General features: G+C 51.5%; 1 protein-coding gene across 6 annotated transcripts in view; it reads right to left on the bottom strand.

The window, feature by feature from the left end:
• The window catches only part of MYH14 (myosin heavy chain 14), a 109,371-nt gene that overhangs the window by 65,385 nt on the left and 16,277 nt on the right, over positions 1–27,709 (bottom strand). For 3 of the 6 annotated variants that reach the window (XM_054538931.2, XM_024237970.3, XM_024237971.3), the window contains exons 4-12: positions 24,470–24,497; positions 24,231–24,333; positions 23,403–23,426; positions 21,907–21,999; positions 20,950–21,013; positions 17,309–17,407; positions 15,860–16,000; positions 3,500–3,595; positions 631–749 (exon numbers count right to left, since the gene is read on the bottom strand). In XM_054538931.2, coding sequence (XP_054394906.1) covers positions 631–749; positions 3,500–3,595; positions 15,860–16,000; positions 17,309–17,407; positions 20,950–21,013; positions 21,907–21,999; positions 23,403–23,426; positions 24,231–24,333; positions 24,470–24,497 — 767 coding nt within the window. Of the gene's footprint in view, positions 1–630; positions 750–3,499; positions 3,596–15,859; positions 16,001–16,933; positions 17,109–17,308; positions 17,408–20,949; positions 21,014–21,906; positions 22,000–23,402; positions 23,427–24,230; positions 24,334–24,469; positions 24,498–27,709 lie in introns of those variants that run through there. The other 3 variants (XM_024237972.3, XM_054538929.2, XM_054538930.2) reach the window with 3 other exon arrangements.

Here is a 27,709-nt window from a genome sequence, read left to right as displayed (position 1 = left end):
AGCCTGCTCCACCCCCAGAGCCTTTACACTTGCGGTTCCGTCTGCCTCGAACCATGTGGGTCTCACCTCGAATGTTTTGTCCTTAGAGCGTCCTTAGAGAGAGGACTTTCCTGACCAACCAAACCTCCCCTTCATAGGTGCTCTCACCATCTAAAAGCATCCTGGGTTTTTGTTTTTTGTTTTTCTAGGATACCATGTTGCATTTACATCCTGTTTTTTTAAATTGTTATTAAATTTTTTAGTTTTTTTAGAGACAGAGTCTCACTCTGTCACCCAGGCTGGAGTGCAGTGGCACAATCACGGCTCACTGCAGCCTCAAACTCCTGGGCTCAAGCGATCCTCCCACCTTGGCCTCCCAAAGCGCTGGGATCACAGGTATGAGCCACAACTCCCAGCTACATCCTGCTGAACTTTTATTATCCATTTCCTTACTATAACTCGAGGTCCCCGAGGGCCTGGTATTTGTTCCGACGACTGCTTTTATGCCTGGCACCTAGACCAGGATCAGTAACGAAGCGGGCACTCAGCAAAAGTCTGTTGAGTGGTGGGAAAAACGGCATACGCTGTGTAAAGACCCAGGGCCGGGGTGCCTGGCTCTTTCTATGCCTGCCCACCGCCAGCCCCGCCTACCTGTTCCTTAGTCTGGGCTTTCTGCACGTAGTCTCGGCCAACTTTGATGCGAGGAGTGAGCAAGGCTCGGGAGAAATCCGTCACCCCCAGTCCCAAGAGGCGGCAGAGCTTCTGTGCAGCTGAGGGTGAGAGGCACCAAGATCCAATCAGCACTGGGAAGAGGCGCTTGCTGCCCAGCAAGGGAGAGGGTACCGTTTCCCACACTGTTGGGGGAGCAGAAGATGGGCCCCGCCTTTCCCAGAAGAGGCATTACGAGTCCCAAAAGCGTGTACATTCTCTGCCCAACTATTCTTTTTCCAGGAACCAGCACTGGCAAAATAACCCTGCATGTGAGCAAAGACTGCACCACGAGGATGTTCAGTGCAGTGTTGTTTGTAATCGGAGAAAGCCAGGAAACAACCTGAGTGCCCAAGAAGCGGGAATTGGTTAGATGGGTCAGGCTTCATTCATTTGAAAGAATGTTCTGAATGGTTTTTTTTGTTTTTCTTTTTCTTTTTTTTTGTTTTGTTTTGAGACAGAGTTTGGCTCTTATCACCCAGGCTGGAGTGCAGTGATGCAATCTCAGCTCACTACAACCTCCGCCTTCCTGGTTCAAGTGATTCTCCTGCCTCAGCTCCTGAGTAGCTGGGATTACAGGTGCCTGGCCCATTTGAAAGAATGTTCTGCAGTCACTAAAAGCTACACTGGAGGTGGGGCACGGTGGCTCACGCCTGTAATCCCAGGGAGGCGCTTTGGGAGGCCAAGGCGGGCGGATCACCTGAGGTCAGGGGTTTGAGACCAACCTGGCCAACATGGTGAAACCCCGTCTGTACTAAAAATACAAAAATTAGCCCGAATAGTGGTGCGCGCCTGTAATCCCAGATACTCGGGAGGCTGAGGCAGGGAGAATCGCTTGAACCTGGGAGGTGGAGGTTGCAGTGAGCTGAGATGGTGCCACTGCGCTCCAGTCTGGGGGAGACTTCATCTAAAAGAGGAAAGATGGAAGGAAGGAAGGAAGGGAGGGAGGGAGGGAGGGAGGGAGAGGGGAATCCCAGTAGAGTTCTATCTAAAAGAAGGAAGGAAGGAGGGAGGGAAGGGAGGGAGGGAGGGAAGGGATCCCATCCTGAGATGGTGCCACTGCACTCCAGTCTGGGTGAGACTTCATCTAAAAGAGGAAAGATGGAAGGAAGGAAGGAAGGGAGGGAGGGAGGGAGGAAGGGAGAGGGGAATCCCAGTAGAGTTCTATCTAAAAGAAGGAAGGAAGGAGGGGGGGAAGGAGGGAGGAAGGGAAGGGAGGGAGGGAAGGAGGGAAGGGAGAGAAGAGAGTGAGGGAGTGAGGGAGGGAGGGAGGGAGGGAGGGAAGGATCCCAGTAGAGTTTCTTGTGAATAACCTGAAAAGTTATCCCCAAAGCATTCAGGGGAAAAAAAGCAGGTTTCAAAACAGTTTGCAGGGTCTGACTCCAGTTTTGTAAAACAAATGAGTAAATGTGTGTGCACGGCACACCTGCTGGGTGCCTATGTACAGAGCCCCCAGGTGCCTCAGGTAATGCTGTTACCAGCAGCATAGTGGGGTAATGCATCCTGTCCTCCTATTTTCTGTGCTGTGCAGCTTTTAAAAATGAGCCCATCGGATTTCATAATCAGGACAGAAAGCTCTTGCTGTCTCCAGGGGAAGAGGAGGTGAAGCACGATTCCATTTCTGTGACAATCTATATCCACAGTGATACAGACACAGAACAAAGCCCAGAGAGACACATCCCAAAATGTGAGCAGCAATTATCTCTGGGAGTATGATTATGGGTAATTGTCTTTCTTTTTCTTTTTCTTTCTTTCTTTTTTTTTTTGGAGACAGATTCCTGTTCCCTTGTTCAGGCTGGAGTGCAGCAGCACAATCTCGGCTCAACTGCAACCTCCGCCTCCTGGGTTCAAGCAATTCTCTGCCTCAGCCTCCTGAGTAGCTGGGACTACAGGCACCCACCACCATTCCCAGTTAATTTTTGTATTTTTAGTAGAGAAGGAGTTTTGCCATGTTGGCCAGGCTGGTCTCGAACTCATGGCCTCAAGTGATCCACCTGCCTTGGCCTCCCAAAGTGTTGAGATTACAGGTGATTACGGGTAATTTTCTCTCTTCCTTTCTACTTTTCTGTCATGCCAGATTTTTCCCCCTTCCAGCTTGTATTATTTTATAATAATAAAGAGACATAGCTATTTCTATTTTGGTTTAAAGTAAGGGATATTGACTATAATTCTGTTCTTGAAAGGCAAAAAGAAGTGTGTCTCTGCAGAGCGCAGAGTCTGGAGAAGCTATGCCAAATGCTAATGGTGGCTCCCTGTGGGGAGAGGGGGTCTGGGAGGATGGGCTCCTGCTGTTCCCCTCTGTCCTGCTGGTGCAGTTCACTTTCAGCAGAGCTCACACTTTTAGAATCAGGAAAAGAGTGGTCGATGTTATTTTGGCAAAGACTCAGCAAAAAGCAGGAAATCAGCCAGGCATGGTGGCTCACACCTGTAATCCCAGCACTTTGGGAGGCCGAGGTGGGAGGATCACGAGGTCAGGAGATCGAGACCATCCTGGCTAACACGGTGAAACCCCATCTCTACTAAAAATACAAAAAATTAGCCGGGCGTGGTGGCGGGTGCCTGTAGTCCCAGCTACTCGGGAGGTTGAGGCAGGAGAATGGCGTGAACCCGGGAGGCAGAGCTTGCAGTGAGCCGAGATCGCGCCACTGCACTCCAGCCTGGGTGATAGTGAGACGGAAATCAGAGTGATCCTGGGTTGGAGGCAGGTGTGGCTGGAAGGGGGATGCTGTCTACGTGGGACAGGGGTGCAGGAGGGCTGGGCACCGCCTGGGTGGGGGCTGGGGGTCGTGGGCAGGCAGGTCGGGGGCAGTACCTGTGTTGTCAGGCATGGTGGCTTGATCAGTGTTCCGTTCTCTCTTCAAAGCGATGTTGCCAAACTGGAGAACTGCCGAGACCATCCGCAGCATGGCTGGGAACACAAGGACAGAGGTCACGTGTGGCTCTGGACCCCGATGTGTGGTCTTAACTGGCCCCTTAAACATGTAACTTAAAAAGCTTAAGGCAAATTATATCACCACCCCTCAGCTTAAAATCCACTTGTGGGATGGGCGTGATAGCTCACACCTGTAATCTCAGCATTCTGGGAGGCCGAGGCGGGAGGATCACTTAAGCCCAGGAGTTTGAGACCAGCCTGAGCAACACAGCAAGACTCCATCTCAAAAAAAAAAAAAAAAAAAAAAAAAAAAAAAAGAATCTATCTTTGACACTGGGCAGGCCTTGAAATGTGTGAACAGATCAGTGAATTCTGGTTGAGTTTATTATATCTGAGGCTTGCCCTATCGCTATGATACTTAACCAGTGTCTGCTTATGTTGTGTATTTTGTAAAATGATGCAAATTGAATTTAAAAGGACTTAGGGAAATGAATGAAGAAGGTCTACAGTGATACGGAAAGACTTCTACCACAATGAGTGAAAAACAGGAGGTGAAGAATGCTGGGGCCAGGCGTGGTGGCTCACGCCTGTAATCCCAGCACTTTGGGAGGCTGAGGCGGGCGGATCACCAGGTCAGGAGATCGAGACCATCCTGGCTAACATGAAGAAACCCTGTGTCTACTAAAAATACAAAAAAAATTAGCCGGGCGTGGTGGCGGGCGCCTGTAGTCCCAGCTACTAGGGAGGCTGAGGCAGGAGAATGGCGTGAACCCAGGAGGCGGAGCTTGCAGGGAGCCAAGATCATGCCACTGCACTCCAGCCTGGGCGACAGAGCAAGACTCCGTCTCAAAAAAAAAAAAGAATGCTGTGTGTGGCTATCTATGTGCAAAAGGGAGGAAATATAAAGTATAGTCGATTCTTGTGACTCGCACTGGTTATGTTCTTTTTTAAAACATTATTTTGAATGGGGTCTTGCTCTGTCGGCCAGACAGGTATGCGGTGGCACCATCATAGCTCACTGAAGCCTTGACCTCTTGGGCTCAAGTGATCCTCCTGCCTCAGCCCCCAAAGTGGCTGAGACCACAGGTGTATACCACCACCTCTGGTCACATTTTCACCAATCGATCAATAAGTCACCTTGTTTTTTTGTGGCTTTGTTTGTTTGTTTGTTTTTTGAGACAGAGTCTCACTCTTGTCACCCAGGCTGGAGTGCAGTGGTGCCATCTCGGCTCACTGCAACCTCCACCTCCTGACTTCAAGCGATTCTCCTGCCTCACCCTCCCAAGTAGCTGGGATTACTGGTGCCCACCACCACACCCAGCTAATTTTTGTATTTTCAGTAGAGACGGGGTTTCACCATGTTGGCCAGGCTGGTCTTGAACTCCTGACCTCAGATGATCCACTCGCCTCGGCCTCCCAAAGTGCTGGGATTACAGGTGTGAGCCACTGCACCCGGCCTCGTCACCTTGTTTTATGTGCATTTTGTTTTAGAGACACCTTATTTAATATACTACTGACTCATTCGCACAGAACTCGAGGCCAACAGCACCATAACTCACACCTGGAGGAAGCTGATCCTCACACACATATTTTATCATTTCTCCAAAGCCACATGGCAGCCTTCTTGTGTTTGGTGATGCCAGACAGCACATCAGCACTGTGCTCAGGGGACATTTGAGACAGTGCAATCACCAGCAAAAAGCGCAAATTTGTGACTAACATGGCACTGTTTAGGAAAGGACACTGTACAGTATGAGAACTGAAACCAGAAGGCAGAATGCCACCCGTCTAATGTGAGCTGTGTGCGCACTTGGTGACTCAATTTTTCCTCCATTTACACAGGACCGTAAATGACCACGAACATACCAGGAGTACTGATTTCACGGTGATGCTATGCACCAATGCAATCCCTCAGCCACATCATCAGCTGTTCATTCTAGAACAGTTTTCACGATTTTGGATGGAAATTGATATGGTTTGGCTGTGTCCCCACCCAAATCTCATCTTGAATTGTAGCTCCCATAATTCCCATGTGTTGTGGGAGGGACCCAGTGGGAGATAATTGAATCTTGGGGGAGGTTTCCTCCATACTGTTCTTGTGGTAGTGAATAAGTCTCACGAGATCTGATGGTTTTATAAGGGGAAACCCCTTTTGCTTGGTTTGCATTCTTTCTTGCCTGCTGCCATGTAAGATGTGCCTTTTGCCTTCAGCCATGATTGTGGAGGCCGCCCCAGCCACGTGGAACTGTGAGTCTGTTAAACCTCTTTTACTTTATAAATTACCCAGTCTTGGGTATGTCTTTATCAGCAGCATGAAAACGGACTGATACAGAAATGGACCTTGAATTGGGGGTTACAAATAGATTTGGCGAGTAGGCTGTGCAGAGTTCTCAAAAGTGCACTGGAAGTGGGTAGTGCTGCCCCCTAGAGTATGTCTCAGGAACTTGTGGAGGGGTTGGGTGTTCCCGGACGTCACCAGGACTGGGCAGGCCACTTGGATGTGGGCGGTTTCTGCAGCCCACATGGCTTCTGAAAAATGACCCCCTGGACGTTTGCGTCCATGAAGTCATGGTTTATAATTATCTGCAACAAATTCCCAACAGTTTTACGTATAAATACAGCAGCGTTTTGTGCTTACACAGTGAGGCTTGGTGCGGTGTGGTGGTGGTGGTACGGGTTCACGCCCATAATCCCAGCACTCTGGGAGGGCAAAGGCGGGAAGATCATTTGAGTCCAGGAGTTTGAGACCACCTTGGGCAACATAGTGAAACCCTGTCTCTACTAAAAATACGAAAAATTAGGTGGCCATGGTGGTGGATGCCTGTGGTCCCAGCTACTTGGGAGGCTGAGGTAGGAGGATCACCTGAGCCTGGGAAGTCGAGGATGCAGTGAGCCATGATTGCACCATTGCACTCAAGCCTGGGCGATGAGAGAGAGACCCTGCCTCAAAAAAAAAATATATTAATATACAGTGAATTTTCCAGGAGGACAGCCACCGTGTAAATCCCAGAGAAGGCTGTTCTTTGCTTTGCTCAGGACTCAGTCAAAATTGATCACCTTTTCAGAACACTCTCCCCTGACAGCAGAGCTGTGCATGGTATTTGAGTCAAGGAGATGGCAGGTGAGGCTGTGTTTGTGTTTGCATCTGATGCCTTTTCTTTTTCTTTTTTTTTTTTTTCTTTTGAGATGGAGTCTTGCTGTCACCAGGCTGGAGTGCAGTGGCGCAATCTTGGCTCACTTCAACCTCTGCCTCCTGGGTTCAAGTGATTCTCCCGCCTCAGCCTCCTGAGTAGCTGGGATTACAGGCACATGCCAACACGCCCAGCTAATTTTTGTATTTTTAGTAGAGACGAGGTTTCATCGTGTTGGCCAGGATGGTCTCAATCTCTTGACCTCGTGATCCACCCACCTGGGCCTCCTAAAGTGCTGGGATTACAGGCGTGAGTCACCAAGCCTGGCTGCATCTGATGCTTTCATGGTGGGGCCATGGGTCAGTGCAACCCCTCGGCCGCCTGGTCAACCATTCATTCTAGAACAGTTTGTACCATTTGTGCACTGAAATGGACCTTGATTTATTTTTCACTTCCTCCATGCCGCAACCTGTTCCAAACACTTACAAATGACCTCAGGTACCCTTCATAACTACTGAACAAGGCAGGTCCTGCTATGCTTCCCATGTTACAGATAGGGTAACTGAGGCACTCAATCAACTCGCCCAAGATCACCCAGCTCACACAGGCTGGCAGAGCTGGGATTCAAACCAGGGCAGTCTGTGGTTCTTTTTTTTTGTTTTTTTTGTTTGTTTGTTTTTCTGTTTTTTTTTTTTTTTTTTTTTTTTTTTTAATAGAGATGAGATCTCATTCTGTTGCCCAGGCTGGTCTCCAACTCCTGGCCTCAAAAAGTCCTCCTCACTTGGCCTCCCAAAGTGTTGGGATTACAGGCATGAGCCACTGTGCCTGGCCTGGGAGTCAGTGCTTTTAACTTCTGTGCTTCCCTTTTCCTTTTTCATTTTAGCATAGAATTTTTTTTTTTTTTTTAAGAGACAGAGTCTTGGTCTGTTGCCCAGGCTGGAGTGCAGTGGTGTGGTGTGATCATAGCTTACTGCAGCCTCAACTTCCTGGGCTCAAGCGATCCTCTCACCTCAGCCTTCTGAGTAACTGAACTACAGATGCTCACCAACATGCCCGGCTAATTTAAAAAATTTTTTTGTCCAGATGGGATCTTGCCATGTTGCCCAAGCTGGTCTCAAACTCCCCGGCTCAAGCGATTCTCCTAACTCAGCCTCCCAAAGTGCATGAGCCACCATGCTGGCCTAGCATAGGTTTATGAATGTAAATACATATGCGCAGCACACATACAGAAAAGGACACGTACTGTAGACGTCCAGCTCCAGGAACGTTTACAAAGTGAATGTGTCTGTGGAACCAGCCTCTCCAAAGCCCCCTTCCCTCACTGGACATGGATGTCACAAACACACGGCTGAGTGACAGAAGCCAGGGGAGAAAGTGCACACTGTGTGATTCTATTTGTACCAAATCCAAGAAGAGGCAACATAATTCTATGCTCTTAGAAGCCGGAATAATGGTTACCCTGAGGGGGTGCTAGTGGTGGGAAGCGACATGGGGGGCTCCCGGGTGCTGGATATACAGGGCGTTCCCTCCCAAAACTCCCCCAAGCTGGATGCCAAGGGTCTGTGCTCCTTTTATTGGTGTGTATACTGTACTTCAACACAAAGGTGGCTTAGAAAAAGGTGTGTGTCACCGGGGCCTGTTGTGGGGCGGGGGGAGGGGGGAGGGATAGCATTAGGAGATATACCTAATGTTAAATGATGAGTTAATAGGTGCAGCACACCAACACGGCACATGTATACATATGTAACTAACCTTCACGTTGTGCACATGTACCCTAAAACTTAAAGTATAATAAAAAAAAAAAAAAGAAAAGAAAAAGGTGTGTGTGAGTGGGGGTGGGAGGTCGGCATTTCTTCTGGAATACTCCCACCAAAAACGTGTAACTAGAATGTAATCGCAGGGAAATAAACCCAAATAGAGACGAAACAACCAGTCTGTAATCTTCCAAAGTGTCAAAACCACGAATGATAAAGAAAGACTCAGGAAGAGTTCCAGACTGAAGGAGAGTAAAGAGATGTGATGACTAGGAAAAAAAAGAGAGCAAGAGGGCTGAGCGTGGTGGCTCACGCCTGTAATCCCAGCACTTTGGGAGGCCGAGGCAGGCGGATCACCTGAGGTCGGGAGTTCGAGACCAGCCATGACCAACATGGAGAAACCCCGTCTCTACTAAAAATACAAAATCAGCTGGATGTGGTGGCGCATGCCTGTAATTCCAGCTACTCGGGAGGCTGAGGCAGGAGAATTGGTTGAACCCGGGGGGGCGGAGGTTGCAGTGAGCCGAGATCGCGCCACTGCACTCCAGCCTGGGGGACAGAGCAAGACTCCATCATGCACAAGAGACAATTTTTTTGTCTTTTTTTTGGAGGTTGGGGGACAACTGGCCTAAGGTCTGTGGACTGGATAATAGTACTGTGCTGAAGTCCATTTCCTGGTGACACTGCTGGTCTGTGGTTGTATAAAGGAATGTTCATAGGAAATACACACAGATGTTTTCAGGGGAGGTGGCAGGATGAATAACAGCCCCCAAAAATACCCATAACCTAATCCCTGGGGCCTGTGAATGTGACCTTCCATGGCAAAAGGGACTTTGCAGATGTGATTAAATGAAGGATCCTAGGCCAGTCGCGGTGGCTTACACCTGTAATCCCAGCACTTTGGGAGGCCAAGGTGAGGGGATCACTTGAGGTCAGGAGTTCGAGACCAGCCTGGCTAACATGGTGAAACCTCGTGTCTACCAAAAATACAAAATATAAGCTGGGTGTGGTGGTGAGCGCCTGTAATCCCAGCTACTCGGGAGGCTGAAATGGGAGAACTGCTTGAACCTGGGAGGCGGAGGCTGGAGTAAGCTGAGATCACACCACCGCATTCCGCTCCAGCCTGGGCAACAGAGCGCTAGACTCTGTCTCAAAAAAAAAAAAAAAAAAAAAAATGAATAAAGAAGGACACATCCTTACAGACCCATAGCGCATCTGGCCCTGCAAACTTAATGATCATTCCTTAACATCAGCTTAGACCCCGCCCAGACCTGGCTTCCCTCAATGGACTTTAAAATGGCCTCTTGTGGTTGGCTTAGGAAGCTGTGTTTGTGCCAGGCCCCGGGGCGCATCTGATGCCCTGAGGACCTGGCAGTCAGCTTTTGTTGCTGACATCAGACTCGCCCATCACTAGCAAACCCGGCCTGCGGACGCCTCATGTGAGAGGCTGGCACGCCTCCCTGTGTCCCAGGCTACCTGCTCAACCTCTCAGCATGGCGTTTATGGTGCCAAGGGGTGGCAGGTAGAGATGTAAAGTGGGGAAGGAGATGGACAGACACCCTGCCTTGATTGGCCCCAAATGCTTTCTGCCTTGGGCTCCCTGTGGGTGACACTGAGGTGTCCGCCTCTCCCTCTGGATCATGGGCTGGCTTTGGGGTCAGACGTGGATTCCACCATGGCTCTGCCTCCTCCTCTTGAATTGGGGTGAGTCCTAGGACAGGACACCCCACCTCCCTGACCCTCTGTCTCTTGTCAAAAAAAGAGTCTGTGAAAAGGTGACTAACTTCACTCCTTGTAAGCAAAACACAGAATAAAACTGTAATGAGAGCTCATTCATCTGCCACATCAACAAACACAAAAAAGCTCCAGCCATGGTTGCTGGGTGCAGGTGGGGACACAGGTGCTCCAGGTATATGCTGGAGGAACTGGAAACTAGCGCCACCCTGTGGACGGCAACGAGGTAGATTCTCTGCAATTTAAAAAATGCTCATGGCCGGGTGTGGTGGCTCATGCCTGTAATCCCAGCATTTTGGGAGGCGGAGGCGGGTGGATCACTTGAGGTCAGGAGTTCGAGACCAGCCTGGCCAGCATGGTGAAACCCCGTCTCTACTAAAAATACAAAAAAAGTTAGCCGGTGTGGTGGTGCATGCCTGTAATCCCAGCTACTCAGGAGGCTGAGGTAGGAGAATCGTTTAAACCTGGGAGGTGGAGGTTGCAGTGAGTCGAGATTGTGCCACCGCACTCCAACCCCAGGTGACAGAGCGAGACTCTGTCTCAAAAAAAAAAAAATGTTCACACTTGAGTTGGGGTAGGGAGGTTGGGGAGAGATGAAACACAAGAGGTCACCGGTTCATTATTGATGGAGCTGGTGACAGCTGCCAGCTGGTGGTGTTGGGGTGTTCATTACATTCTGCACTCTGTTTGCATACATGTTTGACATTTTCCGTGATAAGAAGATAACAATAAAAATTATTCAGCAATAAAAAGGAAGGAAACCTACTGCATGCTACAATGTGGATGAAACTTGGAAATGATGCCGAGAGAAAGCAGCCAGTCGCAAAGGATCATATACAGCATGATTTCACTGCTATGAAATGTCCAGAATAGGCAAGTCCATAGAGACTGAAAGCAGAAGAGTGGTTGCCAGGGGCTGCGGACAGGGCCTGGGGGGACAGCTAAAGGGTGTGCATTATCTTCTTGGGCTACTGAAAATGTTCTAAAAGTGATGTATGATAGACACACAATTCTGTGAATATACAAAATGCTATGGAATTGCACAGTTTAAATAGGTGAATGGTGTGACATGTGAATTATATCTTAAAGCTGTTGAGTTTTTTTAATGCTGAACACAAATAAGAATCACAAATCTCCCTGGACATGGCATTTCATTTCTTTTTTTTTTTTTTTTTGAGATGGAGTCTTGCTCTGTCACCCAGGCTGGAGTGCAGTGGCGTAATCTTGGCTCACTGCAACCTCTGCCTCCCGGGTTCAAGCGATTCTCCTGCCTCAGCCTCCTGAGTAGCTGGGATTACAGGCGTGTGCCACCATGCCCAGCTAATTTTTGTATTTTTAGAGAGATGGGGTTTCACCATGTTGGTCAGACTGATCTCGAACTTCTGACCTCGTGATTCGCCTGCCTTGGCCTCCCAAAGTGCTGGGATTACAGGTGTGAGCCACCGCGCCCAGCCGGCATTTCATTTCTAAGAATTGAACCTACAGGTCTGTTTCCACATGAGCACAAGAACCTGCTTACAAGGATATTCACAGTAGCTTGTTTCTTTTTGACCCAGAGTCTCACTTTGTCACCCAGGCTGGAGTGCAGTGGCGTGATCTCGGCTCACTGCAGCCTCCACCTCCCGGGGCTCAAGCGATCCTCCCACCTCAGCCCCCCAAGTAGCTGAGAGTAAAGGCGCACACCACCATGCCCAGGTAATTTTTTGTGTTTTTTGTAAAGACGGGGTTTCATCATGTTGCCCAGGCTGGTCTCAAACTCCTGAGCTCAAGCAAGCTGCCTGCTTTGGCCTCTGAAAGTGCTGGGATTACAGGCGTAAGCCACTGCGCTGGCTTAGCATTTTTTTTTTTAATTGTTCCAACAGTAATGGAATGGAAACAACCTAAGGCTCTATCTGCAAGGGATTGGTTGAAAGAATCATAGTTTATGTAAACAATAAAACCTTACACAGCTGCAAAAAGCAGTGAGGTCCATCTATACATTTTGAACCAGAACTATGGCCAAAATATGCCAGTCAGTAGGAAAGGGCAGTGGAGAGGGGGTCCAGAGCATCCTTCCATGGGCATGATGAGCTGAGTAATTTGTTTCTTTGTTTTGGGGTGTTTTGAGATGGGGTCTCATTCTATCACCAGCCTGGAGTACAGTGGTACAATCATAGCTCACTGTAGTCTCCTACTCCTGGACTTAATCCTCCCATCTCAGCCTCCCAAGTAGCTGGGACTACAGGTGTGCACCACCACACCTGGTTAATTTTTTTTTTTTTTTTAATTTTTAGTAGAGATAGGGTCTCACCATATTGCCCAGGCTGGTCTCAAACTCCTGGCCTCAAGTGATTCTCCCACCTCGGCCTCCCAAAGTGTTAGGATTACAGGAGTGAGCCAATGATGAGCTGAGTATTTAACTCTAGCACTGCCTGGCCCAGACTAACCTAGGCCAGAGTGCTAGGCCAGGGTCCAGGGGGGTCTCTAGTGGAAGGGTAGGGAGCTGGGGGGCCAGCTGGAGCAACCAACATCCAGGAACTTTTTTTTTTGGATGGAGTCTCGCTCTGCTCCAAGCTGGAGTGCAATGGTGAGATCTTGGCTCATTGCAACCTCTGCCTCCCAGGTTCAAGCGATTCTCTAGCCTTAGCCTCCTGAGTAGCTGGGACTACAGGCCCCCAGCACCATGTCTGGCTAACTTTTGTATTTTTAGTAGAGACGGGGTTTCACCATGTTGGCCAGGCTGGTCTCGAACTCCTGATCTCAGGTGATCCGCCCGCATCAGCCTCCCAAACTCCTGGGATTACAGGCGTGAGCCACTGCACCTGGCCGGAACTTTTGAACCAATAGAGAAATCGCTTCTCATTTTTTTTTTATCACCACAGTGATGTTGACAGCTGAATATCAGCTGTGGGGCTAGAGAATGCCTCCTCTTACAGAAAAATAATGTGTGTCTTTTCTTATACTCTTAAAATATTTCTGGAAGGAGAAACTAGGGCCAGGGAAGAGCGGGAAGGCTTGGCTTTGTCGGTACGACTTTTAGCCACATTCAGGTTATGTCACTACATGCATAGGTTGCTGCAAAGTTTTCATTTCTGAATTCCAAAAATCAGAGCTGCTGCCTGCGGCCGCCACACAGCAGGGCAGCTGCCAGGAGGGTCACATGAGCTCATGGTGACAAGAGGCCAGGCAGGACCTAAGAAGACAGGCTGGGAGGCCCAGGTCCCCCCTGCAGCCACAGTCAGAATTTGTGTGCCAGCTGCCCAGCTGCGGAGTCATGCAGGCCGGGGAATTATGCAACCCGGGTTGGGAAATGCGGTGGGGTGGGGGTTGGAGAGGCCCGAGACCCTGTGTCAATAGGCCACAAGAGGCCTGGCTGTTTGCAGCCTGGGTAGACAGCCAAGCTCCGCTCCATTTCCAGCCCTTCCAATCCGGCCCTGGAGCCAACAATAGCTCCTGGGGCCTCCCACAGCGCCAGAGACCAGAGGACAATCAGACCCAGAGGCGGCCCCGGCTCAGCCCGGAAACACCTAAAGGTCTTTCTTTGGAGGGCTTGGTTAAAAGAATCATGGTTCACGCAAACAATGAAACATTACGCAGCCTCTGAAAAGGCGGAGGTCCACCTACGTACTTGTTACGGGTTGAATCACGTCTACACCACCCCCTCCTAAAAAGTATGTTGGGGATCTAAACCCCAGGACCTCAGAATGTGACGTTATTGGAAACAGGGTCATTACAGATGTAATGAGTTATGATAAAATCATACCAGTGTAGGGTAGGAGACCAGGTGCGGTGGCTCATGCCTATAATCCCAGCACTTTGGGAGGCGGAGGCGGGAGGATCAATTGAGGTCAGCAGTTCCAGACCAGCCTGGCCAACTTAGTGAAACCCTGTCTCTACTAAAAGTACAAAAAAATTAGCCGGGTGTGGTGGCACACACGCCTGTGATCCCAGCTACTTGGGAGGCTGAGGCAGGAGAATCGTTTGAACCTGGGAGGTGGAGGTTGCAGTGAGCCAAGATTGCACCACTGCACTCCAGCCTGGGCAACAGAGCGAGACTCCGTCTCAAAAAAACAAAAAGGTTGGGGGGGAGGGCGGAGGGGGGAGTGGGGATTTTGGACACAGATGCACACACAGGGATCCGCCATGTGAACACAAATCAGAGATCGGGTGATGCGACTATGAGCCAGGGAACGCCGAAGATTGCCAGAAAACCACCAGGAGCCTAGGGAGAGGCCTGCAGCCGATTCTCCAGGGATGAAACACCCTTGCTAACACCTCAATCCTGGGCATCTGGCCTCCAGAACCACAAGATGATCAATTTCTGTTGTTTTAGGCACTAGGTTTGTGGTACTTTGTTAGCCTAAGCAAACTAATGCAGCACTGAAACAGAGCTGCTGTCAAAACATGCTGTTTGGTGAAAAAAGTGGGGGCACAGCCTGGGCACAGCGGCTCACGCCTGGAATCCCAGCACTTTGAGAGGCCGAGGAGGGTGGATCACCTGAGGTCAGGGGTTCGAGACCAGCCTGGCCAACATGGTGAAACCCCATGTCTACTAAAAATACAAAAATTATCCAGGCGAGGTGGCAGGTGCCTGTAATCCAGCTACTCGGGAGGCTGAGGCAGGAGAATTACTTGAACACAGGAGGTGGAGGTTGCAGTGGGCTGAGATCACACCACTGCACTCCAGCCTGGGCGACAGAGTGAGACTCCGTCTCAAAAGAAGGAAAAAGGGGTCGGGCACAGCACCCTGACACGGGGGTGATGAGCTGAGCATTTAACACCAAACAATCAGTGCCGCGCAGCCTGGGCCAACCTGAGCAGCCCTGGGCCAGCGTCCTGGGCCTTCCCTAGACCCTCAGCAGCCTCCTTCTGGTCTCAGCACCACCCACTCCAGTGTGTCTCTCACACGGCCCCCAAGGGTTCTTCTTGCTCCCAGAGCTGAATTTGTCCAGCCCCTGCTCCCAGCCCTCCCACAGCTCCCCAGCACCCCAGGACAAAGTCCCAACCTCCTAGGCTGGCGTTTGAGACTCCCCGCCCCTCTGCAACTCCACCACCAGAAGTGTCAATCCCTCAAATATGCCACCCCTTTCCTGCCTCAGGGCCTTTGCACAGGCTGTTCCCTCTGCCAGGAATGCTCTTCCCCCACATCTCCAGTGCTAATTCCCTCACTTCTCAGGACTTCGTTCAAACACCCATCTCAGTCCACCCTCCCCTGAGCCCCTGCTTAAAGCTGCGCCCCTCCCTGCCTCATGGTCTTTTTTTTATTTTTATTTTTTGAGACAGAGTCTCGCTCTATCACCTAGGCTGGAGTGCAGTGGTATGATTTCAGCTCACTGCAACCTCCACCTCCTGGGTTCAAGCGATTCTCCTGCCTAAGCCTCCTGAGTAGCTTCGATTACAGGTGCCTGCCACCACGCCTGGCTAACTTTTTTGTGTTTTCAGTAGAAACGGTGTTTCAACATGTTGGCCAGGCTGGTCTTGAACTCCTGACCTCAAATGATCCACCTGCCTCGGACTCCCAAAGTGCTGGGATTACAGGCATGAGCCACTGAGCCCAGCTGCACTCATAGTCTACTAACAGGCCATGTGATTCCTTATTGACTTGGTTGGGGGCTCTCATTTTGTCAGCTTCCCCAAGACAGAGATGTCTGTGAGTCCCGTGAGGTGCCCCCCCACCCCTGGCCTCCACGGGGCTCACTCACAGATGATTTCCTCGTGGGTGAATCCCAGGACCCGCAGCGACTCCAGCGTTTCCTGGAAGAGTTCCCGCTCCTGGCCGGGAGACGATGACGGCCCGTTGGTCAGGAACCGGTAGTGGGAGCAGGGCTCGAGGAGGAGGTCGGCTGCAGGGAGAATGAGTGGGGTCAAGGTCAAGGGTGGGCTGTGGAGTCAGACTCATCCTGGATTCATCGGTGGCAATCCCAGGACATACCACATCCTCTCTGTCAAGTGGGTGGGGGCCTTTACTCACAAGTGTGGGAAGGGTCGGGGGTGGAGTGGGCGTTTAGCACCTATGAGACCACCACTCTGTCTCTCTCTCTTTTTTTTTTTTTTTTTTTAATTTTTTAGAGACAGGGTCTTGCTCTGTTGCCCAGGCTGGAGTGCAGTGATGCAATCATGGCTCACCACAGCTTCAAACTCCTGGGCTCAAGCAATCCTCCCTCATAGCTGGGACTAAAACTGTGTGCCACCATGCCCAACTTATTATTATTGTTATTATTGTTATTATTTATAGAGATGGGGGTCACACTATGCTGCCCAGGCTGTACTCAAATTCCTGGGCTCAAGCAATCCTCCTGCCTTGCCCTCCCAAAGTACTGGGATTGCAGGCATGAGCCCCCGCCCAGTCTATACCACTCCTCTTTGCTCCCTCCGCAGGGACTTTTGAGTCTCTAGAAGTGCCCAGAGCAGGCAGGGGCCACTGGTTGGCAGAAGCAGTGGGGCTGCAGGCCCAAGTCAGCACAGGCTATGGGATGGCAGCGGCCGGCGCCCAAGGACATGCGGTCTCAAAGGCCCCAGTGAGCGGGAACCTGGATGAGGAGGGGCTACGTGGCCGCAGGAGCCAGGAAGCGGCCTGAGCCACCAGGAGGAAGGGGCCAGGAGCAGAGGGAGCCAAGGGCAGTGCCAGCCACTGCAAACAGGAGCCAAGGGCGCTTGGGCAGCCAGAGGGCAGGAGGAGCAGGGAGCAGGGACAGGAGGACTCCGGCAAGAGCCGTGGCCTAGGAGCCAGAGCAGAGGGGAGCACGAGGCAGCAGGAGCCGAGAAGCAACACAAACCAGCGTCGTCAGGAACCAGGAGGAGCCTCAGCAAAGCCGGAGTCACCCGCCGGAGTGAGGAGAAGCCGCGCGAGAGAGAAGCCACGGAGCTTCGGAAGCGAGCGTGAGCAGGAGCCACCAGGCGGTGGGGGCTGCGTGGCCGTGACAGCGGGCGCGAGTCAGACCCGGGACAGAGCTGGAACCAGAGCGCAGCAGAACCCACCGTGCGACAGACGCCACTACGCAGCGAGAGCCGGGGCTGCGGGAGCCTCATGTGAAGTCGGTGTTTGACGGATATTAGAGCCCCCCCTCTTGCTTCCTCCCCAGAAGGGGCCCCCGAGAGACATGGTGCCCACCCTCTCCCGGGTGAGCAGGGTAGGACGGGGCCGCACTGACCTTTGAGCTGCTCTCCAGCGCCCCCCAGCAGCTGGTAGAAGATGTGGAAGCTGCACTCGTCCTTGGCCTGGCGGATGGCCCGCGACTTCTCCAGCAGGTCTGGACACAGCTAGTCAAGGTGCTAGAGGGGAAGGGACGGCCCTGACGCTGCCGGGCCACTACAGGAGCCTGCCCTGCCCACGCTGCCCCCTTCTCTCCTGTGGAGTAGTGGAGTCGTTCACAGCCCAGGCTGGTGACTTTGCCACTAACTGGATGAGCAGCCATGCTCATGTCACTTAAGCACTTGTGCCTCAGTTTCCTCATCTACTTGTTCAAGGGGCTCGAAAATAACACCTTTATGAGACCTTCCTCTCTCTCTCTCTCTTTTTAGAGACAGGGTCTTTCTCTGTCTCTAAAAAACTCATCAACCCTGTGGGCACAGTGGCTTGCCTGTAATCCCAGCACTTTGGAAAGCCAAGGCAGGCGGATCACCTGAGGTCAGGAGTTCAAGACCAGCCTGGCCAACATGGCAAAATCCCATCTCTACTAAAGATACAAAAATTAGCGGTGTGATGGCAGGTGCCTGTAATCTCAGCTACTCGGGAGGCTGAGGCAGGAGAATCGCTTGAACCCGGGAGGAGGAGGTTGCAGTGAGCCGAGATTGCGCCACTGCACTCCAGCCTGGGCAACAGAGTGAGACTCCGTCACAAAAACAAAACAAAACAAAGAAACCTCATCGACCCTGGATGAGTTGCTGTGAAGATAAATGACTTATTGTGCATGAAGCACCCTGAACAATGCCTGATTCAAAGTTACCCGCAGGTAAGAATGTCTCCTGCCATTAGTACTCTCCCAGCCTCAGCTTCCCCATGCAGATACATCAGCTCCCACCTTCAACTAGACTGTCACTCTGCATGCTCTCCCTCCCAAGAAAGTCACGTGTCAAACTTACATATTAAAAGGTGGCAAGACTTTTGTTTCGTTTTGTTTTTTAGACAGGGTCTGGCTCTGTTGCCTCAGCTGGAGCACAGCAGCACAATCACAGCTCACTGTAACCTCCGCCTCCCCAGCTCAAGCAATCCTCCCACCTCAGCCTCAAGTAGCTGGGACTACAGGTGTGCACAACCACACCTGGCTAATTTTCAAATTTTCTTTATTTTAGTAGAGATGAGGTCTGACTGGCCTCGAATTCCTGAGCTCAAGCGATCCTCCAGCCTTGGCCTCCCAAAATGCTAGGATTACAGACATGAGCCACTGCGCCCAGCCAAAACATCTTAGAGTAAAACAAAACACCATACACTTTGCTTAACCCCTCTGTGTCCCACACTCATGCACCACCAAATACATATTCGGACCAAGATCAGCTGCAAACCTGAGGTCCATTTCCCAGAAGCCCTGGGGTGTAAACTGCTTGGTTAGATGGGGAGAAACAGGTGGAGGGGCTCCCACAAGGAAAGGTGGAGTGCAGGGAGCACGTGCAGGCTGTCCAACCCTGGGGGACAACAGCCCTGAGCTTCGGTTTCCTCTGTGAAGCGGGGGTGATAGCAGCAGCCACCTCGCAGGGTTGCAGAGAGGAGGAACCGAGATGTCGTGGGGGCTCTCGAGGTGGCAGTGGGCACACAGTCAGCACTCCAGAAATGCCGGTCACAATGGTACTGATGCTAGTGCCGAGGGGTCAGCCACACAGGGTGGTGCTCCTTACCCGGCAGGCCATCCCACGACTCATACATTTGGCCTGGGGGCGGGACCTGATTTATGAGCATCAATCCACTGGTGCCTGAGACAGCCGAGACCATAGCTGTGCCCAGGAGGGGCAGCCACACTGCATGGGGAGCGTGGACAGGAGAAAGTGAGCAGGTGGAAGCGGACAGAGAAGGCAAATGTGAATATAAGCAGAGGCACGTGGTGCCAGGACAGCTTGGCAGGAAGAGCCATGAGCTCCAAGAACCTGGATATGCAGGTGCCATGGAGAGGTGGGAGCCAAGGGCAAGAGGACCTGGAGGAAGAAGCAGCTGTGAGCAGAAAACAGCAGGAGCAGGGGCTGCGGTGCTGCCGGGGACTTGGTGTGGTGACAGCCCAGGAAGCATCTCCCACGAGGCAGCAGAACCAACGGGCCGGCTGGCTGCTTCATGCCCTGAGCAGACTTAGGAGAAACCCCTCCCCACTGATTATGGAAGAGCGTGAGCTTATCAGATGCCTCTGGGATGGGGATGTGGCATATTAGCAATTGTTAATGTTATTGATTAGTAATTATCAATCAATATTAGTCAATAATATTAGCATTGATACAGATATTGCTAATTTAATCTTTTTTTTTTTTTTTCTGTTTTGACACAGAGTCTCGCTCTGTCACCCAGGTTGGAGTGCAGTGGCACGATCTTGGCTCACTGCGACCTCTGCCTCCCAGGTTCAAGCAACTCTCCTGCCTCAGCCTCCAGATTTAGCTGGGACTACAAGCATGTGCCACCACGCCCGGCTAATTTTTTTGTATTTTTATTAGAGACAGGGTTTCACCATGTTGGCCTGGCTGGTCTCAAACTCCTGGCTTCAAATGATCCACCGGCCTTGGCCTCCCAAAGTGCTGGGATTACAAGCATGAGCCACCATGCCTGGCCACTAATTTAATCATTAATTGCTAATAATAGCTTGTTCTTGAGTGCCTGCTATGTAGCAGGTGCCGTGGCCAAGCATTTAACTCCAAAATCCTCCAAACCCCTCTTGGGTAGGTTCTATGTTCCTTCTCCTTCTACAGAGAGAGAAACTGAGGCAGGGAAAGGCCAAGTCACATACCCAAGTCCCCAGAGTCTCAAAGTGGCAGAACTGGGATTTGAACCCAGGTTGGTACAATTTCTTGGCCCATTCTCTTAATTTCTGCACTCCCAGAGTGCCTGTGTTTTATCGTTTAATTTCCTTTAAACGCCCATATGCCATCTGAGCAGAAAAGGGTGAACACAGCCAGCCTGAGATGCTCCCCTGGAAAGGCCTGCTGGCCACGTGGGCCCCTGGCTAGCGTCTGGGCACCTGGATTTTGGGAGGGTTCCAGCATCCTCTTAACGGGATGAAAGGGGTTCGCTGGGCCTGAAGGGTTTGTGCAAACACTGTGGCTTCCACTGATCACCTGCTTTCCTCCCGGGAGTGTGGAATTTTGGTTCATACTAAGGGCGGGGGGCGGGGGGGGTGCAGGCGGGGATGTGACCAGCCACCAATGAAAACCCTGGCATTGAGTCTCTCTGCGCTTCCCTGGGGCAGCATTTCATAAATGTCCCACCTGGTGTCCTGTGTGCCTCTGCTGGAGAGAGTTCTAGGAGCCGATGCCTGGTCCCCGGGGACTTGGCCCCACGTGCCTTTTCCCTTTGCTTATACTGCTCTGTGTCATTTCACTGTCATGGGTCACCATGAGTGCCACTGCAGGCTGAGTGCTGGGACTCCCCTTATGGCTGAACTGGGTGGACCCCAACCCACCATCCCATAGCAAGGCTGTGCTGGCCTCATACACACCAGAAGTCCCACACTCCCCTCCCCATGCAGATGCCGCCTGAGCATCAGGTCCCATCTGAGTAGCAGGTAAGGGGTCCCTGCGGTGGGAGGTGCTTCCCATACTCAGTGCTGTCTGAAAGGCTGCCCCCCCTCGGCTGCCACCCCCGTGGGCTGTGAAAGGATACAGGTCTCAATGTTGGCGCCCACGATGTACCCGGCAACGTCGAAGTTGATGCGGATGAATTTGCCCTGGGAGAGACCAACGTGGGTGGGCTTCAGCAGAGGGTCCCCTTCCCCGCTCAGACCTGAACAACAGCCCAAACCCCACACCCACTGCTCCCAGAGCTGCAGCTGCCCCCCCACTTCCTTGCTCCCTCTACCTGAACCCCATCCTGTGGTGAGTCCCCAGCGGGGGACTCCTTGGGTATTCAAGGTCTGGGCCCCTTGGACTTCTTTCCCCAGCCCCCTGGTCCCCAGCTGCTCCTCCCTTGGAACCAGGCACGCAGCCTCCAGCCCCTCCTCCCTCAGACCCAGGGATCCAGGCCCCCAGTCCCTCCTCCCTCAGACTCAAGAGTCCAGGGCCCCAGCCCCTCCTCCCTCAGACCCAGGGATCTGGGTCCCCAGCCCCTCCTCCCTCAGACCCAGGGATTTGGGCCCCCAGCCCCTCCTCCTCCTTCAGACCCAGGGGTCCAGGCCCCCAGCCCCTCCTCCCTCAGACCCCAAAGTCCAGGCCCCCAGTCCCTCCTCCCTCAGACCCAGGGGTCCAGGTCCCCAGCCCCTCCTCCCTCAGACCCAGGGGTCCAGGTCCCCAGCCCCTCCTCCCTCAGACTCAAAGGTCCAGGCCCCCAGCCCCTCCTCCCTCAGACCCAGGGGTCCAGGTCCCCAGCCCCTCCTCCCCCAGACTCAAGAGTCCAGGCCCCCAGCCCCTCCTCCCTCAGACTCAAGAATCCAGGGCCCCAGCCCCTCCTCCCTCAGACCCAGGGGTCCAGGCCCCCAGCTCCTCCTCCCTCAGACTCAAGAGTCCAGGCCTCCAGCCCCTCCTCCTGCAACAGATCCATGTGTCTTTCCCCCTGAAGCCCATCCTGAGGTTCCCAGCTCCTATATCCCTGACACAGCCAGCACTGCCCAGCCCTGGCACTCACGAATCGGGAGGAGTTGTCATTCTTCACTGTCTTGGCATTGCCAAAGGCCTCTAGGATGGGGTTGGCCTGAAGCAGCTGCCGCTCCAGCTCACCCTGTCGGGCACAGGAGATGATGCATGAGGTCAGTGAGAATGGGGCAGGAGGCCAGGCCAGCCCAGCTCAGGCTGTGTCTCCAGCTGGCTGAGTATCTGTGGATGAGGGGCCTTTGTGTGTCTGGGCGTGTGCCCACTTCCCATATCCAGGTCTTGCCCATCTGTCTATTGTGAGGGGAAGAGGGAAGCATCTCCAAGACATATTGTTAAGTTGAAACCAAACCAAACCAAGCCAAACAAAAAAACAATTTGCAGAACAATGTCTACAATGTTATCCTATTAATAAAAAATGAATTAAGGAAGAAACGCCACAAAACAGGACTCTTAAATCTACAGATAGATACATGTTTGTAAACATATGGAGAAAGGTCTGCAAGGATGCACACCAAACTGTCAACAGTGTAAGGCACTCCAGGGAAGGGGACTGAGGGGAGGAAACAGGAATTTCATTTCATCTGATTTGTTGTTGTTACAATGAATATGTACTCATGTGTTGCTTGTAGAAATTCTGGAGTGCAGTGGCATGGTCATAACTCAAGGCAGCCTCAAATTCCTGGGCTCAAGGAATCCTCTCACCTAAGCCTCCTGAGTAGCTGGGACTACAGGCAAGCGCCACCATGCCCAGCTACTTTTTAAAATTTTTAGTAGAGATGGGGTCTCACTCTTTTGCCTAGCCTGGTCTTGAACTCCTGGCCTCAAGCAATCCTCCCACTTCAGCCTTCCAAAGTGCTGGGATTATAGGCCTGAGCCACCAAACCCAGCCTAGAATTTTTAACTTAAGGCAAAAATCTGTACCACTTATGTAAAGTGCTTCAAGCAGTCTGGCATATAATAGGCCTTCAAAAAATAGTGGGTTCCTAGCCCCACCAGGCTACTCCTTGGCAGGAACTCTACTCCAAAATTCCCTCCAGCCCCCTCGGTGTCAGAGCCTGGCACACAGTAGGTGCTTCATAAATGGCAGCCTGTGTGTGTCTTCTCTCAGTCCATGTCTTGCTTGTGTTAAGATGAAATGATCTAGCTAGGTGGATGCTTTGTCAAATGAAAAGATACACAAAGTGAAGAGCACACGACTTGGCACACAGAAGAACGTGGGACATGCGTGTATTTCCCTTGCTACACTGTTCACTCTGGTTGTGTGCACGCAGCGTCTGTGGGCCCTGGCTGGACACATTTAGTAGATCAGCAGTAAGTGGCAGTTTTGTTCTCTGGATTGTTTCATGTTGGTGTCTGTGGCCCGTCTGCACACACACACAGCAGGGCCACCGTGAATAGCAGTGGTGGGGCAGAGGGGTCCCTGGCAGGTGGGACCACTGCTGCCTTGGGCCCTGTCTACCAAGATCATGCATTGGGTGGCCGGGAAGGCATTAGGGGCAGCAAGACTCGAGGTGATCCCCTGCTACTCACATAAGACACGGTGGTGACGGAGGCCTGAGGAAGTCACGGGACACGAGACACGGACCAGGACACAGCACATGGAACGTGGACAGACACACAGGTGAACTGGTGATCTCGGGTGGTGGCGTGGGGGGTGGCAGAAGGGGGACTGGGGAAACCGGGCATGTGGAGTAGGGTGGCCTGGGGGACCACACTCCTGGGTTTGAATCCCACTCTACCTCCTTTATTTAAAATTTTTTTTTGTAGAGATGGGGTCTCACTATATTACCCAGGCTGGTCTTGCATTCCTGGGCTCAAGCGATCCTCCCGCCTCGGCCTCCCAAAGTGCTGGTATTACAGGCATGAGCCACTGTGCCTGGCCTCACTCTACCTCTTCCTGGGTGCATGACCAACAACTGACTCACCCCTCCCATGCCTGGGCTCTCCATCTTCAGCACAGGAAAACAGCACCCACCCCACCCAAGGGGTAAGTAAGGCAGTGTGAGAACAGGGCTTGGAACAGTGGAGGGCACCATATAACGTTCACTTAGACGACAAACCTGGGCATCATGATCACCTAAAATCAGGCTTCACACAGTAGGTGCTCAGAAAATAAAGCACCTACTAAGTACTAGGAGCCATTCCGAGAGCCAGTGAGACCAAGACTGACCCTCACACCTCTGTGTCCCCCTGACTCTGCTTCCAGCCCCACCCCAAGCACACAGTAGGTGCTCAGGTGGTATAGGCGCCCAGGAGAAGGACCTCCATGAGGGGAAGAGACAATTGTGGGGAAAGCCCAAGATGGAAGGGGCAGTGCTGTGGCAGGGCCCGGGGGTGACCCAAGGAGGGGTTGCTTACGGGGACACCCGGCTCCTTCCTGCCCTTCGGCGACGATGCCACGTGGGCGAGGTACTGGATGACCTTCTTGGTGTTTTCCGTCTTCCCAGCTCCAGACTCTCCACTGTGGGGATGACAAGGGGAAGCAAAGGCGTTGGCAATGACCTCGGGCAAGCTCCCCACCTGCCCTGCCCATTCCAAACACAGCCATGCCCCACCCGGACCTCTCCTCCTCCAGGAAGTCCTTCCAGATTACTCACGTGCAGAGAATGGACTGGTCCTCACGATCTGTAGGGAACAGAGTGGGGGAATATGTCATCTGAGAGAGTCTCTAGCAGGGCCCTCTGGTCCCTTACACTGGCTGCTGCATTTTAAAAATTATTCCCAGGGAGTAAGGAAAAGCTTGGGTCTTGATGTGTAACAATCCTGGATTCTAATTCCCCACCCAGCTCAGCCCCTTGCTCGCTGTGTGATGCTGGGAAAGCAGCTGTCCCTCTCTGAGCCTTGGTTTCCTCACCCGTAAAATGGAGACAGCCTCCCTCAACTGAACAGAATATGATTCATTCAACAACCTCAACGTGAGACCCTACTGTGTGCTGCCTCATGCTGGGCATGTGAGATTCAAAGACAGGAGCGAGGTCCTGTGATATAAGATGTATAGCCCAGTGCCCACCCTGGGCCTAACACAGCCATTCCACAATCGCATGCTGACCACCTACTGAGCACCAGGCATGGAGGGGAGTGGGGAACTGGCAGGGTGTGTGCCCCTACAGAGCTTCCACTTAAGATGCAGGGGACAAAAACCTACAATCAAATACCGATTAGCACTGGGAAGAAACTAAATCAGTAATAGAATAAAGCAGGGTTTTTTTTGTTGTTTTTTTTTTTTTTGAGACGGAGTCTCGCTCTGTCGCCCAGGCTGGAGTGCAGTGGCACAATCTCGGCTCACTGCAAGCTCCGCCTCCCGGGTTCATGCCATTCTCCAGGCTCAGCCTCCCGAGTAGCTGGGACTACAGGCACCTGCCACCACGCCCGGCTAGTTTTTTGTATTTTTAGTAGAGACGGGGTTTCACCGTGTTAGCCAGGATGGTCTCGATCTCCTGACCTCGTGATCCACCCACCTTGGCCTCCCAAAGTGCTGGGATTACAGGCCACCGTGAGCCACCGTGCCTGGCCGAAGCAGTGGTTCTTAAACGGGGGTAATTATGTCCTCCATTCCCGCCAGGAGACACCTGGCAATGTCTGGGAGACATTTTTGGTTATTACCCTGAGAGAGGAGAGTTCCATGGGCACTGAGTGGGTAGAGGCCATGGTGCTGCTAAACATCCTACAATGACCAGGACAGCCTCCCACGACAAAGAATCGTCCAGCCCCAAATGTCAGTAGAGCCAGGATTCCAACACCCTGGTGTTAGGTAATAAGAATCAACTTGGGGGAAGGAGCAGGGAAGGCTTCTCAGAGGAGGTGGCATTTCAGGCAGAGGGCACAGCCAGGGAAAAGGCTCTGAGTTAGGGATGTTTGAGAGACAGAAAGGCCAGTGAGGTTGGGGGATGGGGCAGAGATGGCAAGCGGTGCGATGGGTTTTAAAGCCATGATCAGGCTGGACGCAGTGGCTCATGCCTGTAATCCCAGCACTTTAGGAAGCCGAGGCTGGCGGATCACCTGAGGTGAGGAGTTCGAGGCCAGCCTGACCAACATGGTGAAACCTCGTCTCTACTAAAAATACAAACATTAGCTAGGCATAGTGGGGCCGCCTATAATCCCCAGCTACTCGGGGGGCTGAGGCAGGAGAATCGCTTGAACCCGGGAGGCGGAGGTTGCAGTGAGCCAAGATCGTGCCATTGCACTCCAGCCTGGGCGAGAAGAGTGAAACTCCGTCTCTAAATAAATAAATAAATAAAGCCACGACCAAAGGGTCTGAATTTTTTTTAAGCAGGACAGGCATCCTCTGGGTGTCTTCAAGCCAGGGAGTAAGCTGCGTCCAATAGGACCTCAGACTTGGCCGCCTGGTATGGGGGACCATATGCACACAGGTTCACCGCCCAGCTGCCTCTCTGACTTGCTGCACGACCTTGGGCCAGTCTCTGAGTTGCTTTGTGCCTCTTGTTTTCCCATCTGAAAAATGGGGCTCAAAACAGCTGCCATCTCACAGGGCTGTAGTCAGAACTCAGAATGCTCAAAACACACTCAGCACAGTGCACGGCACAGGAGGAAATATAACACACAGTGTGACATACACGGAGGCGGTGGCCAGGGGCCCTGGGTTCGAATCCTACCTCAGCATACACCCACCAGTGTGACCATGGGCAATGACTGTTTTGCTCTGTGCCTCAGTTTCCCCACCCATAAATCAGGGACAAGGAGATAACCTATTTTATAGATTTGCTATGGGGTTAAATGAATTAATCCAGCAGAAACTGATAGATCTGCCAGGAGAAATAGATGAATCCACTATTCTACCTGGAGACTTCAGTACTCCCATTTAATACTCCTATTTAATATGCATATTAAATAAGCATATTAGGCTGGGCATGGTGGCTCATGCCTGTAATCTCAGCACTTTGGGAGGCTGAGGTAGGTGGATCACCTGAGGTCAGGAGTTCGAGACCAGCCCGGCCAACATGGTGAAACCTGGTCTCTACTAAAAATACAAAAATTAGCTGGGCATGGTGGCATGTACCTGTAGTCCCAGCCACTCAGGAGGCTGAGGCAGGAGAATGGCTTGAATCCGGGAGGTGGAGGGTGCAGTGAGCCAAGGTCATGCCACTGCACTCCAGCTTGGGTGACAGAGTGAGACTCTGTCTCAAAAAAAAAAAATAAGCACAATATGTTTACAATATTATGCTATTTAATATACCATTTAATTTAATATGTTATACTATTTAATTTAGCACATTATTACACATATTGAATATGCATATTAAATAGGTATAATTTATTAAATCAACATTACTTATATAATAATAAAATAAATATAAAGTATAATAAAATAAAAATGAAGTATAATTAAAAATAAAGTATAATAAAATAATATACTTATCGAATATGCATATTAAATAAGCATAATATATTCACAATATTATACTATTTAATCAAATATATCAATTTAATAATTTGCTCATATTTAATATGCATAGTCAATAAGTATAATATATTCATATTTAGGCCCTGAGGTAGGACTGAGTTAGGGATGTTTGACAGACAGGAAGGTGGGTGAGGCTGGGGTGCAGGACTGAAATGGCGAGCAGCACGGATGGGTTTTGAAGCCATGATCAAAGGGTCTGAATGTTGTGTACTATTACATGGGGTTTTCCTTTTTTAACAAAAACTTTTTAAATTTTTTTGTAGAGACAGGGTCTTGTTATGTTGCCCAGGCTGGTCTTGAGCTCCTGAACTCAAGCAATTCTCCCGCTTCGGCCTCCCAAAGTGCTGGGATTACAGGTGTGAGCCACCGCCCCTGGCCTATTATATGTTATATGATGTAAATAGATATAATTTTT

This window comes from Pongo abelii, chromosome 20 (genome assembly GCF_028885655.2).
Source record: "Pongo abelii isolate AG06213 chromosome 20, NHGRI_mPonAbe1-v2.0_pri, whole genome shotgun sequence".
NCBI lineage: Eukaryota > Metazoa > Chordata > Mammalia > Primates > Hominidae > Pongo > Pongo abelii.
This window is presented reverse-complemented; position numbering and strand designations above follow the sequence as displayed.